This window comes from Otolemur garnettii, unplaced genomic scaffold (assembly GCF_000181295.1).
Source record: "Otolemur garnettii isolate 467f Iridium unplaced genomic scaffold, OtoGar3 scaffold00063, whole genome shotgun sequence".
Taxonomy (NCBI): Eukaryota; Metazoa; Chordata; class Mammalia; order Primates; family Galagidae; genus Otolemur; species Otolemur garnettii.
In genome coordinates this window covers 9,055,981-9,072,931 of record NW_003852458.1, presented here as the reverse complement: position 1 = coordinate 9,072,931, position 16,951 = coordinate 9,055,981, and the positions used below count along the sequence as shown (strand labels likewise).

The 16,951-nt window shown below is 39.3% G+C and overlaps 1 protein-coding gene across 1 annotated transcript in view; it reads left to right on the top strand.

Annotated features, from left to right (window-relative positions):
• The window catches only part of OXCT1 (3-oxoacid CoA-transferase 1), a 144,878-nt gene that overhangs the window by 95,123 nt on the left and 32,804 nt on the right, over positions 1-16,951 (top strand). Inside the window, exon 14 of the mRNA XM_003792957.2 lies at positions 11,767-11,856. Coding sequence (XP_003793005.1) covers positions 11,767-11,856 — 90 coding nt within the window. The remainder of the gene's footprint in view (positions 1-11,766; positions 11,857-16,951) is intronic.

Here is a 16,951-nt window from a genome sequence, read left to right as displayed (position 1 = left end):
CCTCCCAAGTAGCTGGGACCACAGGCGCCCGCCACAACGCCCGGCTATTTTTTGGTTGCAGCCATTGTTGTTTGGCGGGTCCGGGCTGGATTCGAACCTGCCACCTTAGGTGTATGTGGCTGGCGCCTTAGCCGCTTGAGCCACAGGTGCTGAGCCATAGTGATTTTTAATACTGTTTTGTAATGTGTTTAACATCCATCTCTGGTATTTAGAAGAGTGGTTAAAGATAAAGTTATAGAAGCCGTCAAGATCAGAGACTCAAAAGAAACATTGGCCTGTCAAAAAGTGAGTTCAAGTTTGTTTCTATATATTTCTACCTCTTTTTGGTCATTAATAATGTATCACTTTAAAAGAAGTTTTTATTTTTTTCATTCTGTTTTTAGTATTTTTATTTCTGCATCAGCAACATCTTCACCAAACTTCGTTTTACTGTTAACTTCTCTCCAAAGACACTTCATTTTTCTTTTTTTCCCATTAAAAGATTGCTCTGGCACGGTTGACTTGAAAAGATAAGAAGATAGAAATTAACACTCTCTCAATTTCCTTGTTATTTTCTTTCAAAACTAGTAATGTTGTGCTAAATTCCCCAAAGTTATTCTTGTAACCTGTTTCAGTGCTTGAAAAAGTTCTTTGTTTCCACCTCATTCATTCTCCCCACTTTGAAGGGGAGCCATTTTTACCTTTCTAGTAGGCACTTTAAGTTTTAGGGTCTTTAAAGGAGAAATTATGTTTTTTATTTCTATAACTATCCACTGCCTATGATTCTAGAATTCTCTATTGTTCTCAGAGGTGGGGAAGGGGATCATTCTCACAAAATGATACTGCTTTTCCCTTGTAGCCGTAGCCGAGACCTCATACTTATCTCCTGTTCTGAATATATGTTAATGATGTCACCTGGGAAGCCCATTGTTCTCCTAGCCCTGAGAGCAGGGGTATGCTTTCTTAGCAAACCGGAGTTAGACCTGCTTTCACATGTGAGAAGCATTGGGTCCTCACATGTAGGACCCAATTTTACGTAGTAGGACTTGCACAGGACTCTCCAGTAACTATTGAAGGGTTTTCAGTTTGCTATGAATGTTCATAACTGTTGATTCCTAATAGGTACTTAGCAGTCATTAAACTAGGTCATCAGCTGAATCCAGATGACATTTGAGGAATAAACAGTTACTATTAATTATATGCATATTCAAAATTCTCCCAGCCAACCCTTTAATACTTGCTTACCAGGACACCTACATTTAGTGTACATAGCATGCTTTTTCACAATTGCCCTTAAGTGGGGTTTTTCCCTCCTTAACTTTTAAATTACATTCCATGTTACTTTTTCATCTTTTCTAGTGTGGATAAAAACGTGGGTAATGATTTCGATATATTCCTTAATGATTTTCTTTCAGTCGCTGTGTCTCTGCCTCTGTAAAAAGTACCGAACAGCTGTGAGAGATGGCGATGTAATTACGATAATTCTGTAATTGTGCTTCTTAGAGCTTTGCAGACAGTGGGAGGAGGTGGTGGAGCGAGTGTTCTCTCTTCATGGTTCTGGCTCTCATACCCTCCCCATCCTTCCCAACCAACCCACACCCTCTTTGAGGAATCAGAAGATAAACTGAGAACGACTATTTCCTGATTGCAGAAAAAATAGTAATAATTTCATATTCCACATAAATGAGTTATTGAGGGGATTGATATATTTTAGTACATGCAGACACATAGAAATGATTAATTGTTACCTTTCCATTTGCATTTCAGCTATCATTTCTGTAATGATTATCAAGGACCTCCCAAAAACATATAAGCCTTTACAAAAAATTCTGTACTAGAAAATGTAATCTTTTAACCCCCACTAGTAAAACGTAGGTTGAGCCAACCATGTGCAAGTTTATACATGATCATATGTAGGCAATTTCATATGATTCTAATACATCTCTTCTGAGTGACCCAAAGGAAGGAAGACAGTAATTTCTTCTTGTATTTTTAAATATGTTACTTATTCTGGTTTTGGATAGTGTACAGTACCAGTGCTTTGTTGTATTTATTTATACTCTAATATTTAATGATTTTAAATGAAAGCTTATGTCCTTATATCCAGCCTGAAACACTTGCTCAAAGTGCTTTCCATCCTTGTCCTTTGTTTTTTTTTTTTTTTTTTTTTTTTTGCTGGAGGTCCCAGCAACCTCCAACTCCTGGGCTCAAGCGAGTCTCCTGCCTCAGCCTCCCAAGTAGCTGGGACCACAGGCGCCTGCCACAACACCCGGCCATTTTTTTGGTTGCAGCCATCATTGTTGTTTGGCAGGCCCGGGCTGGGGATTCGAACCCGTCACCTTAGGTGTATGTGGCTGGCGCCTTAGCCGCTTGAGCCATAGGCGCCAAGCCCATCCTTGTCCTTTGTAAGAGCTCTGATAGAACAAGGTGAACTCATTTTGCCAGGTTGTTTGATGTTGGTTTTCATCTCTGCAGTGTTGTGAATAGAATCTGGGAGAACTGGAAATGCAGCTTCGACGCAGAGCGCATGGTTCTGGTGTTGCAGTTGGCATCATAAACTCTTCTCCCATCACCGACTCCTCTTTCCTAGCCTGGAGGCCATGGTCTTTCCCATGTCATAGTTCAAGTGTTCTGATCTCTCACATGATAGCTCCTAATGGTCCTACCATGAGTATCTTTTCTCTGTGCTCACCTCGAGGGCAACGTTTCTGGGTTGGCATTTCCAGATGGCTGAGGTGAAAGTTGCACACACCCTTCTGATTTTCTTAATTTAGCTGCTTCCAAAGCAGAATTATGTCCAGAATTATAGATGTCATGGTTTAATATACTTCTAGCTTCAGGTGGATACATCTAGCTTCCCAGTGCTGCACTGGTAGAAGGTAAGCACTCTTTCTTTTCTAAAGAAGTCAGTGTTGCTTGCACGGAGGATTTTTGACATCAGTACGAGTACAATTTGAAGACAAGTTGTTTTCTTCAGCCACCATTGAAGTGCCCATGGCAGGAACATTATCAGTTGGTGCGCAGAGGTTGGTAATCCGTTAACAGTGTCATTGGCAGCCTTAGATATAAATGGTTTGGGAGCTGGTGTATTTTGGGTCTGGCAGCAACCTGAGGCAGAGATGATGGATGGTATGTTGTCTCCATTAACTACATATGAACAGCATGAGTTTCGGACAAGGGTGTTTATAGATACATGATTATTTGTTAGTACCTTCCACAGCCAACCTGGTAATTGTTCCTTGCTCAAGGCTCTCCATTTTCATGTTCAGTGCTTATCACCATTTTGCTGGATTGTTATGGTTGAAGATGGGCTGCCATGTGTCACTTTTTCTTTTTTCTTCTTTTTCCCCTCCCTCCCTCTTGTGACTTTTTCTTGCTCAATCACCAATCCCTCAAGCACAACTGTTAACTCACCAGTTTGTGCTATACCATTCTTGTTTTCCAGGGAAGGTTTTAATTGTTCTTTCCCTCTTTCCAGTTTTCTATTGTGTATTAATAGAGTTCGTTTCAAGTCTATTATTGTTCTTTCTAAAAGGCATTTGCTTTTAAAGTGCGATAACTTCGAACTCAAAACTCCGATGTCGTCTGCAAGAGGCACATTTACAGTTAGCAATTCAGTCCATTTAGGATTAGAACCACTGGATTTTGTTATTCTACCACAGCCAAGAAAAATTGCACAGATAGTATACATAAGCTGCTCATTCTATACAGTCAATTTTCTGAAACTCTCAAAGTTTAAATGTTTCCCGTTCTTCTGCAGAAATATGCAAAATAATTCATCCTACGCTATTGTTCCTTTGAAATGACTGTCCAGGAAAAAATCATCCTTATATTTTAAAGCAAATAAAGAAACTTTATTAAAAATAATAAATATTCAATATATGTTTATATATGCATGTATGATACTGGCTGTAGTTTTCTACAGTCCCAAGTATATTAAAAATGACAGACATTCATTCAAAAGGATCTGGATTTGCTTTGCCTTGTTTCTGTTGTCCAGGGGAAACCTGCAAACTGCTGGTGTTTTACTCCCTATGGAGCATCTCCTGAAGGTGCTCAGGTGTAGGATTGCTCAGGAGGGTATTGAGAGCTTAGACCAATTGAGTATGTTAAGAAAAAAATGCTTATGAATTTTGTAGGGGCAGGTGCTTGAACCAGTCAACTAATTTTAAATAAATATAAAAGTTGAAAAAACTTCCCTCTCTGCCCCATGAGTAATAAAGAATAAGGAATGAAACCATAACTTACCAGTTCTAGTGCCCTTATATTAACTATAATAGTGTTTATTCCTTTGCCCTTATAAGGGGAATGGATTTCTTTGTGAATCTTTGAAAGAAAATAGAAGTGACATCTTTAGGGTTTTAGAATTTGCATTCTTGATTTCTTTCAACCTCAGGGACATAAGAGGGCATTCAGTAACTGGGAGTTATCTAATGGTGGGAGTTTTGTGTGCACAGAGGGTAGCACAAAGCACGTAACAGGTATTAAGTAGATTTTTATTAATGGCTAATGGTAGAGGTATCAGGTTTCTTAGACATGGTCGGGCACTGGTGCTGATTAATCAGAACAGATATGATAAATCAGAGCAGCAGCAGTCATACTTGCATGGGGTGTTGGAGACTCCTGTTGCATTTTAAATTGCTAGATGTGGGGGAAGTGGCTAGAGAGAAGACAGGGTGCCTCTTACAACGAAGAATTTTCATTATAATTATTGTATGGCCTTGCCACTACCCACCAGTGGAACATCAGCCTGAACTTAACTTAGTGTTAAGTTACAAAATGTGGATATGCAAGGAAGCTGTGAGAGTGCCTACAAGAGACCCCTAATGTAATCATATTGATGGGCGTGGTAGAGGTCTAGGAGCACTTCCCGGGAAAAGCAGTCATTGTGTGTAAAGGATACGCTGGAGTCCACTTAATAGAATGGGGATGGGACCTTAGTCCTTACCATGAAGCTGTATGTGGTATACTAGACTGTGCCATAGGGTAATATAGCCCTATTCACTGTTTGTGGCATGGAAATGTGGATGGGGTATGAGGAAATGAGGAGGGCAGGGGCCGGGTTGTCACAGGCCCAGAATGTCAGGCTAAGTTGGTAATACATTACTGTGAAGCACTGAGGAACCACTGAAGAGTTTTAAACAGGGGAACAATATAATCAGATGCTAATTTCAGACAGGTTATATTTTTGTAACTTGAGATGGACGAGGCAGCACACACGTTGACCAGTATGGAGACCATTACAAGTCTATATGGAGACATCACAAGGGTCCTAGCTAGGACAGAAAAAGTCAAGTTCAAGAAATATTGGGAGAATTGAAGTTCTTAGTATTGGGTGACTAATTGAATGTGGATTATGAAGACGAGGCAAGAGACAAGGAAATTTCTGATGTGGATCTTGGGATAAGTGATTGGCCATTAACTGATCTAGGAAATTAATAGGTAGATGAGATTTGTTGATAGAGATGCTTAATTCAATTTGGTTCATACTGAGCTGAAGCATGAATTAACATAATATAATAGTAGTTTTTATATCTCATTTACATCAAACCAAAATTAATATCCCTGATTGCAGACAGCTCTCTTCTGTGCAGTAATTCAGGGATTGAGATTCCTTCCATCCTATTGCTCCACTATTTTGAATTTGTAGTTTGCAAAAAGTGAAAGAACATGGAAGATTGTTCTTAGAAGGTGTTTTGGTCCAGACTTGGAGTATTATACAAGTTTTACCCACTTTCCATTGGCTAGAACTTATTCATATGGCCGACCTAACTTCAAGGAAGGAGAGAAAATGTAGCCTCACTATAAGACCAGGAATAAAAGGGAGCAATGTTGGGAATGTGCTAACAGACTGTGCCACGGGGTACTAGGAAAGGTTTCCAATATGGAAGCCTGCAACTCAGAGGAAAGACCTGAGCTGGAAATGTAGTTTAGGAGTCATCAGAGACAATTTATGCTGTGTAAATATGAGAGTAGATAAAATTGCTCTTTGAGAAAAACTAGAGACAAGAACCAACAACACAGCTGTTAATTTGGCCACCATACGAGGGTGGTCTGGGAAAAAGGATGCTAGAAGGAGCTTGAAAGTCTCAAGAGAGGTAGGAGAAACCAGGACAAGATTGTGCCATGGATCCCTCTGCGTAGAGAGTGTTCAGGTGTCGATGGTAAAATGGAATAGGTAGGGCCAGGAATATAAGAAAGTAAAACCACAAAGTGTCTATGAAATCAGATGGTTAACTATTAGGGAACTGCCTGAGTACAGTTTTCACTTTAAGGGTACAGTCAAGGAAGGAACCAGATTTTAGTTCTGTGAGAGAAAAGTGGAGAAGACCTGTAGAGGGAGAGGATGGAGAAACAGGAATGAGGGTTTATGGATGAGAAGCATCCCTGAGAAAACACAAACAAGAGAACTTATTAAAATGAAATTTTGATTTCATCAGAGTACTGCTTTTTTGACATGCCCTTTTAAAAGCCCATATTATGATTGATAACTGATATTTATTATAAGCAATTTCGCTAATGTACCTAGCAGCAGAAGATATAATTATATTTCTAGTTCTATATAAGTTAGCTTACATGATCAATTCACCTGTCCTGGCAAGTGGAACTTATTTTTAAGCCCCCTGTGCTTTTTGGTTTTGAAAAGTATAATTCAGAAAAGAGAAATATTCTGATGTAACTTGGTTGTAACTGCTAAACGAGGGCAAATTATAAATTTCTTATTTCCCCTAAAGGAAGGCGTTATTATCTGCTTCTTTATGCTTCAACAAATATTATTTTTGTTTAGTTTCCCTCTCTCCTACTCACTAGTGAGGAGCAGGTTTGGAGGACCTTTCTTCCCCTGGAGCATTTTTTAATAGTTCCTAATGGGGAAGACAGAAATAAAGAGGTTGTTCTGGTGTTTAATATTGAGTAACAAGCCCTCGCTTTATTAATAAATCACTCCACAGCTGTCTTTCCTTTTTACTTCCAGCATATTCACATGTTTTACTTTGGCACAATTTACTTTGGCATTAATTTAAAATGTTTTAACAATTGTTTCCCTGTATTATAAATTGTTTCTCACTTAAGGCCAGAATATTTGAAGGTGAAAAATCTGGAAATGAACCATTACTATTTCTGTCCTAAAGATAAAGGTGGTGGCAAGAATGCTTTTCAGTGTGTTCTATATTTTATTTTAAATAGCATTGCAAAGAACTGTTGAAATGTATTCATTTTACCTTTTTATATTAGATGATCCTAAAAGTATCACCCAAGGTCATGTTTAGAAGTTGAATTACTACTTCTGTGGGAGTGCAATTTTAATAGTTGTGCTTTGATGCATTGATGTTTTTAATGTTATTGCCTTCGTAACGTAGTTTTTCTTTTACTTTCTTTAACATTTTGGGGAAATAGGATCAAAGTAGGTAAAATATATTGGAGATATTAATTTTAATCTATTTTCTAGAGATGAGGTAGATAATGTATTCGTTTTTCATTTCTAATTCCCAATTGGTACCTGGTTTATCACAGACCCTGAATAAATATTTGTAAATTGGGGATAATACTTGAATCAGTATCTCTTTAGACAGATTGCATAGCAGTGTCACAGTGGAGCATATAGCATTTCTAGCTCATTTTATTGCAGAATTCTTTCCATACTTGTTATCAGGGTCAATGCTTAACTGCAAAAAGATGAGTTGGCTATGAAATGAGGATGCAGCAATCACCTCTCCATTATGCTAGCCAGAATGCATTTCAGAACTAATGTTGCACCGTTTAAGAAATGTATGTTTGCTGATGAGATTTTCAAGAAAGCCACACTTTGTGTCACTCTGGCCCAGTGCGTCTGTCATGCCCAGAAGCTCTTCTTCATTATAGTCTTGTTTTTCCCCAAGTATCACTTTCTCTCTCATGCTTTATTTAAAGGCATATTTTTAGCTTCTTAATCTTCCTGTTTCATCAGCTTCTTGTTTTATACGTTGAGTAGGATATTGAATTTGGGAGAGGAAGACGGGGCTGGAGTGGGGTCTGTATGCCTTTTTAGCTGTTCCCTTAACTTGTCGTGCTCTTTCTCATCTTCTCCTAATCCCTTCTACTCAGAATCTTACTCATTTTCTTCATTCACTCAGCGTGTTTGTTGTACCTCTGTTAAGATGTCAAGCGATGTCTTGGATATGTGGATAAGAGGTGAATTACTGCGCCTGGCATGGTGTCTGGCATTGTCACCTCCCTCAAGGAGCAGCAGTAAAAGTCTCCTGAAGAGCCTGGCTCCGGTCCCCCTCTGAGCAGCTGCAATCGTTAGCTCTAATTCCGCACTGAATTCTCACCCTTCCATATGACTCATATGGCACCACATCGTTGAGTCACACGAGCTCCTATAACAAATAAGCCTTCCCGTTTCAGTGGCTCAGCACTCTGCACATTTATGTTTCACTCATATTGAACAGTACAATGTGTTTCCAAATAAGTGGGCTGTGCTACACGTGACCATTTATGGAACTACGCTGAGGGAAACTCAGCCACTTTCTAAGGTCACCTTGGTGTCAACATCCAGATGGCAGAAGGAGAAAGAGCATGAAGGATTGCATGCAAGGGATTTTATGAGCCAGAGCCTGGAAACTGCATATTGTCTCCCTTTCTTTCACTGAGACACAGGCACATGGCCACCCATGAGTGCAGTAGAGAGCTAGGACATGAGAGCAGTGGGGTCCCAAAAGAAAGCTGGCTAAGCTGGGTGGAAGGATGGTGATGAATCTGACTTGACTTCCGAGAGTGCGCCTCATCAGAGTGTGCCTCTGATTCTTTTTTTTTTTTTTTTCTGAGCGTGTAAATAGGAGTGACTAGTCTTCTTTTAATAATTACTTCTGGAAATTGAAATGTAGGGAAACTTTCCGTTTTCTTTTTCGAATGCAATAAACATACTAAGGGTAGGAAAACCAAATACTTGAAAGTTTTCCTGTTAACCTATTAGAAATACTTCCTATCAGAAAATTCAGCTTTCCTCTTTCAAAGTAGTGTTCTTCCCACCTGGCAAACTACTTTTGCGAACTCCCTCCTTTGTGAACTCCCCTGGCATAATTAGCAGTTGCATCCTCAGTGTTCTGCTGGAACTTGTGATACCTATGTTAGTTTAGTTCATTCATCTGTTCACTCATCCAAATACTTACAATGGAAAGAAAGGAAGAGAGGTGACTGAAAGAAGGGAAAGGAAGGGAGAAGTTGAAATGCACCAGGACAGAATGACATCCTGAGGGCATAGGGGAAAGGCAATTAGCTTTACCCTGGAATGAGGGAGAAGTGGAGAATACTTCTTTTAGAGGAAGGAAGTTTGGTCTGAGTTTCTTTTATGAGTCATTGATACTTTTCCTTTTTTAGGCAATGAGCTTTTCAAGGTAAAGAACCCTTTTTATAATCTCTGACACCAGTACCCAGTGTGGTGCCAGGGTTAAGTCATTTGATAAGTTGAATTGACTGAACGAAGATAAAAGTGAATACATTTGTAAACTTTATTTACTACACACACTTTCATACATTATCTCATACAGTGCTTATCACGGCTCTGCAGTAGGATAGGTGCTGTTTGTTATTCCTGGTGTATAGATAATGAAGCTAACTTCAGAGAGATTTGGTGTTTTGCTGAAATCTCATAGTGGGTTAACAGAAGAAATCTCAGGCTTTCTGTACCTAATCTTGTGCCTTTTTCATTCTCAGAAACAAACATTAAATTTAAGTATCAACATAGTGCTTTGAAATTTGTAGCATGTGCTTTGGGGATGAAACATCAAAGTGCTTGGATCTCTTTGAGTGATGAAGGCTATTCATTTATATTGAGTCAAGCAAGATTGTTGTTTTTAACAGAAACAAAGAGGTGGCTTATCCACCAAGTTTATTGGTGCCTTATCTTCCTGCCAGTGCAGTGTTTTGTACCCAGTAGGTGCTCCATAAATAGTTCTTACCTAATTCACAGTGATTTAAAATGTGTAAATCACATTTGCCTAAATTGAACACGCTTCCTGTTAGAAGCTGTCCTAAGCTTTTACCTATGTAACCATTGTGTCACAGGAACAAAAATCCGTGAATTAGAATTATTCTAATGCTGGCTTAGTTTCTGCTTTTCTCTGGCTGCTGCTTCCTCATTCTTCCAGTTGTCAGCCCCGAGAGGCTGTCCAAGGACACTGTGGAGGCTGAGCTGGTCTGGATGTTTACACCATGGCAGGTGGAGGCATTTTATCATGGAGCTGCTTTAATGTCTTCTGTTGCCCTAAAAATCTCAGACTTTAGCATTGACTTTACAATAAACATTCATTGCTTCCCTCTCTGACTTATCCATATCTTGTACTGATAAAGGTATCAGTATTCTATGGAAATATTATGACCTATTTAATAAATTGGTACCTGGTTTATTAAAATTGAAGCTAAGGATGAAGGCGTTACTTATAGAAGTTTAAAATTGTACATTTCCACATGGATATTCTGTTTCGCTTCAAACTTACACGTCTAAAACCAGACTCACTTTGCACCTTGCACTTCCCACTCTCCAGAGCCTGCCAGCTGCCATCCATCTCATTCAGTCTCCAAACCACAAGGACGTCATGACTAACTGCTCTTTTCCTTTCTGCTGCTGATCTAATTCATGTTCATCCTGTGTCACGTTGACCTGCAAAATGTCTATTAGATCATGGGATCTAAGACCGTGTCTTAAAGCCAAGTGTCAAGTGCATTTTCTAATCTTTTAACTCTAAAATTATGAGAAAGGAGCTGAGAACTCTCTCAGAGGTTACTGGCAAATCAACCAAGAGGACTTGGGTTAAAAAATAAAAAAGATTTCAAGGAGGTTTTGATGTTGGAAGATGTTTCTCTTTAGCATACTTAAGTAAGAATTTATTCCTTCATCTCTGGAAACACCTGCTTTTTCCAAGACTCTGTAACCAGGAGACATACCAGACAGTGGGAATTTCTCAGAGTGTGGGGAACATAAAAGGTAAATGTATTATGCATGAGAGATGGACAGACGAGCACAAATAGGAAGATATAGGAAAAAAATAGAATGGTAATGGTGAAACGATGCCGCTCCTGTGTTCTATTATTTCTTCATAGGAATATGTTTACCATTTTGTTTTATTTTTCTAAGAGCAGGATAAATGCCAAGTGTTAGGAAGACAGACCCACCTTTTACATTAATCATTCTTAGAGAACTACTATTAGTGCCTCAGCCTACTACCTAATGGCATTTTAATCTTTAGGCAATCCAAGAGAGTGCCTTAGAAAGTACCTGTAATTGAAGACTCAGTGGTGTCGATTATATGTGTTTAAAAAGAAGGAAGTAGATGTCAGGAGTGTTTGGATTTCAATCTGACATTTTTATAATAATAATAATTTCCCAGAATTCTGGAAATGTTCTTGAAATTTTTCTTATCCGTTGATTATCTTATTGCTAATATATCATCAACAAAATAATGTTAGCCATGCTTAATAAAAGTGACAACATTGGGGTGACGCCTGTGGCTCAAGGAGTAGGGCACCAGCCCCATATGCTGGAGGTGGCGGGTTCAAACCCAGCCCCAGCCAAAAAAAACTGCAAAAAAAAAAAGTGACAACATTTATCCTGAACTTTATCCTTCAAGCACAGCATAATAGAGTACCAAAATATTGGGTTATAACAAGCTTCAAGTACTAACAGTGAAAGACAGTGACTTTTTCTTGTTAACGATTCCAGTGGCTTCTTTTTGCAAGTTAATTTTGTTCTTCCACATACTAAAGAAGTGAAAGATACAGAATTACTTATTTTCTGTTTCTGTTTTTTAGGGAAAGATGGTGAAAGGAATGGGTGGTGCTATGGATTTAGTGTCCAGTGCCAAAACCAAAGTGGTTGTCACCATGGAGCATTCTGCAAAGGTGAGATACTCGGTTCCCTGAGTGCTGCTTTTGGAAATTCACAAGACACAGAAACCTAGAAGACCAGGTCACTCGACCTGGTGGTTTTATTGTTCTCTGCCGCTCGTTCAAGACTGTAGCGTTTATATTTTAGTAAAAAAGATGAAAAATAATGTCAATTATTTGTTATAATTCAGCTAAATGATCTTTTAACGTTGAGTGAAGTCAAACATTGCAGTATTCTTGGAATATTTGTTCTGTATACATATTGGAAGTAAGAGCTTTAATGTCTTCAAAGGGGCAGTGAAAGATGTTGGGACAGATGTATTGACTCGGGATTTAAGATGATTATAGATGATAGATTATAAGATGGTTGTCATCTGCACAAAATGTAAAGGACAACAGCATATGGGTTTTAACAACAGTTACTTTGAAATGGACGGTATGGCTGGCCTTTCACCAAAGCCGTGAGGTGCCATTTCCAGAAGGTCTTAGAAAGTGGTGAAATTAATGTCCTTATTCTGAAAAGTATTATACTTTTATTTTGATAAATCATCCGATATCTGAGTGCCAGAATTTGGCAATGGCTAAAATTGGACCAAAATCACTAATCTCATGGAACCTACATTCAATCTTCTTCCTCTTCCTCCTCCATCCTACAGGGACAGCAGCTACCATTTGGGGGATTTTACTGTGTGCTAACAGTATACTGAGCATTCTGTGTGTGTTTGTATATTCAAGCCCATGAGGACAATATAGGTATTTTTTACATGTCCAGATACAGAGCTTTCACAGAGGTCAAGTAGCTTCCCCTCAAAAATTGCTTAACTAGTGGGTCTGAGATTAGTTGTAGGTGTGTCTGACTGTGAAGCCAGGACATCCTGCCGTGGAGCTAGGAGTGTAACTTTCTTCCTTGTTCCTGACTCAGTGTCTCTGACCCAACTGAGCTTAATTGCTTTCCTGACCGGAGTCCATTGGTTTCTGCTCATTTGAAAGCTGATACTGCCTGGTACCATCTTCATCTTTTACACGGAGGCCTTTTGTTCCTTCTTTTTTATTCTTTGATCTACCTGTTCTCACTTGGAGAGTTGCTGATCTGAGTGGAAATGGTAGTTCATTTGCCTTGTTTTCATTTAGTGCTGCGGCCTTATGTAAGAGCCTGCGAGCAGAAGATGTGCACCTCACCTGCTTCCCTGGGGGCAGTTCTGTCACAGAGAGATGTGTGCCGTAAAACGGTTTTGTTGGGAAAACAGCAGTAAATCTGAGTTACCCTACAAATTGTTTAGTAAACAGTGGGAAGTGAGCAGTGGTGCATAAATATGGAACAATAGAAATGTAACCATCCAACCAGGGGGACTTCTGAGAGCGGCCTTGCAGAAGCATCCAAAATACTTTATTTCAGACCAAGAAGATGCCAAGCCTGCAAACCAAATTCACATTTTTTTCTGGAACAAGATGTCTATTTGGAGAAAACTCTTTCCAATTTTCCTTTTGTTGTTAACTTTACTGTTGATATGCGGGCACTGAAGTCTCACTTAGTTTAGATTATTTCTGTGTATTCGTTTTCAAAACATTGGGACTGTATTTAGCATATTCTTTCCTCTTTCTTTTTTTTTTTTCCCCTCAAAGTCTTTTCTTTCTCCTCAGCAGGAATTTTTCTGATAGAGGAAAATAAATGGTGCCTCACACTCCAGATTAGAAATCCATTATTAAAGCTTTCCACAAAAACAAGATGATGTTTTTCCTTTCTCTTTTTTCTTCTCTCAGTGGGGAAATGAACATTGAGTTCTAGACCAGAATTGAAGTTAGGTATTTATTTTTTTCCTAGAATTTTCATTTGAACAAACCAACAGAAAGTAGACTTGTGATTAAAACAATAATTTGTTCACACTTAGTAGTTGGCCTCAGAAAACTAACCATCAGTTTCTCTTCTCAAAGTCCCAGAATGTGTAGTTGCTAATCTGTGTTGTACACCTGGGCTTGTCATCACTGGCCTAGTTCAAAGGAACCTGGGACCCCCTCCTTTTCCTTACGTCTTTCCCTCTGATAGAAGCTTGGTAGGGGCCGAGAAAGTGGTAGAGAGGAGAGGTTTTTTGCTGCTGGTAACCCTTCCAATTAATGGTCTGCTCTTGTAGACGTGCCACGTAATATTTCTGCTACTTTATGATCAAGTGAACAGCCCAGAAGACTAATCCCTAGAATTTGTAAGACCTGGGAGTGAAAAGTTTACAATGAAGGATTAAAACCTGAGAAAAGAAATAAAATCTTGTATTCTTATGCTGCTACTCGCCCCCCCCCCCCATAAGTGGGTGGAACTGTTAACCAGTCTCCACATGAAGCTTTCTTTTTATTCTTTTTCCTCATCTATAGGATCACAGATGAAGTTTGTTTATAAATACAGCATCGCCTGACCTTTAAAACATGTTCTTTTGTTGTTGTTTTAATCAGATACAGGAAACTTTCTTTGCAAGCTGTTGCAGCCAGCCATTACCTTTAGTTTAGGCTCTGGCAGCTTCTGGAACCTGAGACCTGTTCCTGGCCCTGCTCTGGAGTAACGCCTGCCTTCACACAGCCTCTGGGACCCATGGCAGGCATAGCAGTCAAACAGGCATTGTGACATGATATACAGTTAAGTTTAGAAATCAGGGTTCACAGCAAAATTGTGAACTAGGCAATGGTTTTGGTGTCTTAAACTTCTTTTTTATTCCTTGGCATGTTATATCTTCTGCCCTCTAAAAATGGGAAGAAAGAAAAGAAAGGAGTAACAGTTTGAATCCTTACCAGGTACAGTGCTGTGCTTGGCACTGTACGTGCCAATATTGTTAACCCCTCAGTGACCCTCTGGAGTAAGATAGATTTGACTTGTACCCTTGCAATATGCATCATAGGTGTGGTCCCACCGTTTACCCTCCCTCTGTCAAATCCTCCGCTCCCCTCCCGTCTCCCTCCATTTCTCTCCTTCATCCTGGGCTATAGTTATGATCTATCTTTCATAAGAAAGTGTGAGTAAATATAAATTGGTTTCATAAAAGTACTGAGTACATTGGATACTTTTTCTTCCATTCTTGAGATACTTTGCTAAGGAGACTATGTTCCAGCTCCATCCTTATAAACATAAAAGAGGTAAAGTCTCCATCTTTTTTAAAGGCTGCATAGCATTCCATGGTGTACATATACCAGAATTTATTAATCCATTCATGGGTTGATGGGTACTTGGGCTTCTTCCATGACTTGGCAATTATGAATTGAGCTGCAGTGAATAATCTGGTGCAAATATCTTTGTTGCAAAGTGATTTTTGGTCTTTTGGATATACTCCTAGTAGAGGAATTGCAGTATCAAACGGCAGATCTATTTTTAGATCCCTGAGTGTTTTCCAAACTTCTTTCCTAAAGGAATGTATTAGCTTGCATTCCTACCAGCAGTGCAGAAGTGTTCCCTCTTCTCCACATCCATGCCAATATCTATAGTTTTGGGATTTTGTTATGTGGGCTACTCTTACTGGAGTTAGATAATATCTCAAAGTGGTTTTGATTTGCATTTCTCTGATGATTAAAGATGATGACCATTTTTTTCATGTGCCTATAGACCATGTGCTTCTCTGTTATCTTCAGAGAAGCTTCTGTTCAAGTCTCTTGCCCACAATGAAATGGGATCACTTGTTCTTCTCTTATTAATAAGTTTGAGTTCTCTGTAGATTCTGGTTATCAGACCTTTGTCAGAAACATAACTTGCAAATATCCTTTCCCATTCTGAGGGCTATTGTCAGTGCTATCACCAAGGAAGCAGGCCGGACAATGGCTGTAAGCTTGAAGCTTGCAGGAGGTGGGCCTCCCCATATGTGTCGAGGAAAAGGCCCCAAGCAACTTGTGCAGCTCCTGTTTATGGAGAACATACACCCCTCCCCCGAGCCCCACCCCCTTCACTAGAGTTTGACAGCCGATCAATTTCCAATTGCCAGTGTCTGTTCCTTAAGGTCCAGTAACTGCCACTTTGTCTCTGCAAACCTGCTGTCCCCATCAACTGCTACTTTGTCTCTTCAGACCGGCTATTCCAATTCCTACATATCTTTCTACATAGGTTGCTACAGGCTGTCTACTTGCTTTACTTACTGTGTTCTAACTGCTCTAAAAAGCAGTGGAGAAGGTTTTTAGTTTGATCAGATCCCAGTAATGTATTTTTGGTATTGCTTCAGTTGCCTGGGGGTCCTTCTCATAAAATATTCTCCCAGGCCATTATCTTCAAGTGTTTCCTCTGCACTCTCTCCAAGAATCTATAGTTTTGTCTTTAGTTTAAGTCTTAGCCAGTGAAAATCAATTTTTGTTAGAGGTAAAAGGTGTGGGTCCAGTTTCAGTCTTCTACAAGTCACCAGCCAGTTCACCCAGCATCATTTGTTAAATAGGAAGTCTTTCCCCATATATATAATATTTTTTATTATTTATATATATATATGTATATATATAGTTGGGTTTTTTTTGAGACAGAGCCTCAGGCTGTCACCGTGGGTAGAGTGCTGTGGCATCACAGCTCACAGCAACCTCCACCTCCCAAGTAGCTGGAACTACAGGCACCCACCACAACTCCTGGCTATTTTTTAGTTGCAGCTGTCATTGTTGTTTGGCGGGCCTGGGCTGGATTCGAACCTGCCAGCTCAGGTGTATGTGGCTGGCGCCTTAGCCACTTGAGCCACAGGTGCCAAGCCCCAATTTATATTTTTGATAGGCTTATCAAAGATCAAATGATGATAAGTATCTGGATTCATCTCTTGGTTCTCAATTCTGTTCCATATGTTTACCTCTCTATTTTTGTGCCAGTACCATGCTGTTTTAATCCCTATAGATTTATAGTATAGTCTAAAGTCTTGTAGTATAATTCCACCTGATTTGTTTTTATTTCTGAGTAATGTCTTGGCTATTCGAGGCTTTTTCAGTTTCCATAAAAATTAAATACTAATTTTTCCAGATCTTTAAAGTGTGACAGAGGTGTTTTAGTAGGGATTGCATTAAATCTGTAGATTGCTTTGGGTGGGTAGTATGGACATTTTAACAATGTTGATTCTTCCCAGCCATGAGCATGGTATGTTTTCCCTTTGTTGACATCTTCAGCTATTTCTTTTCT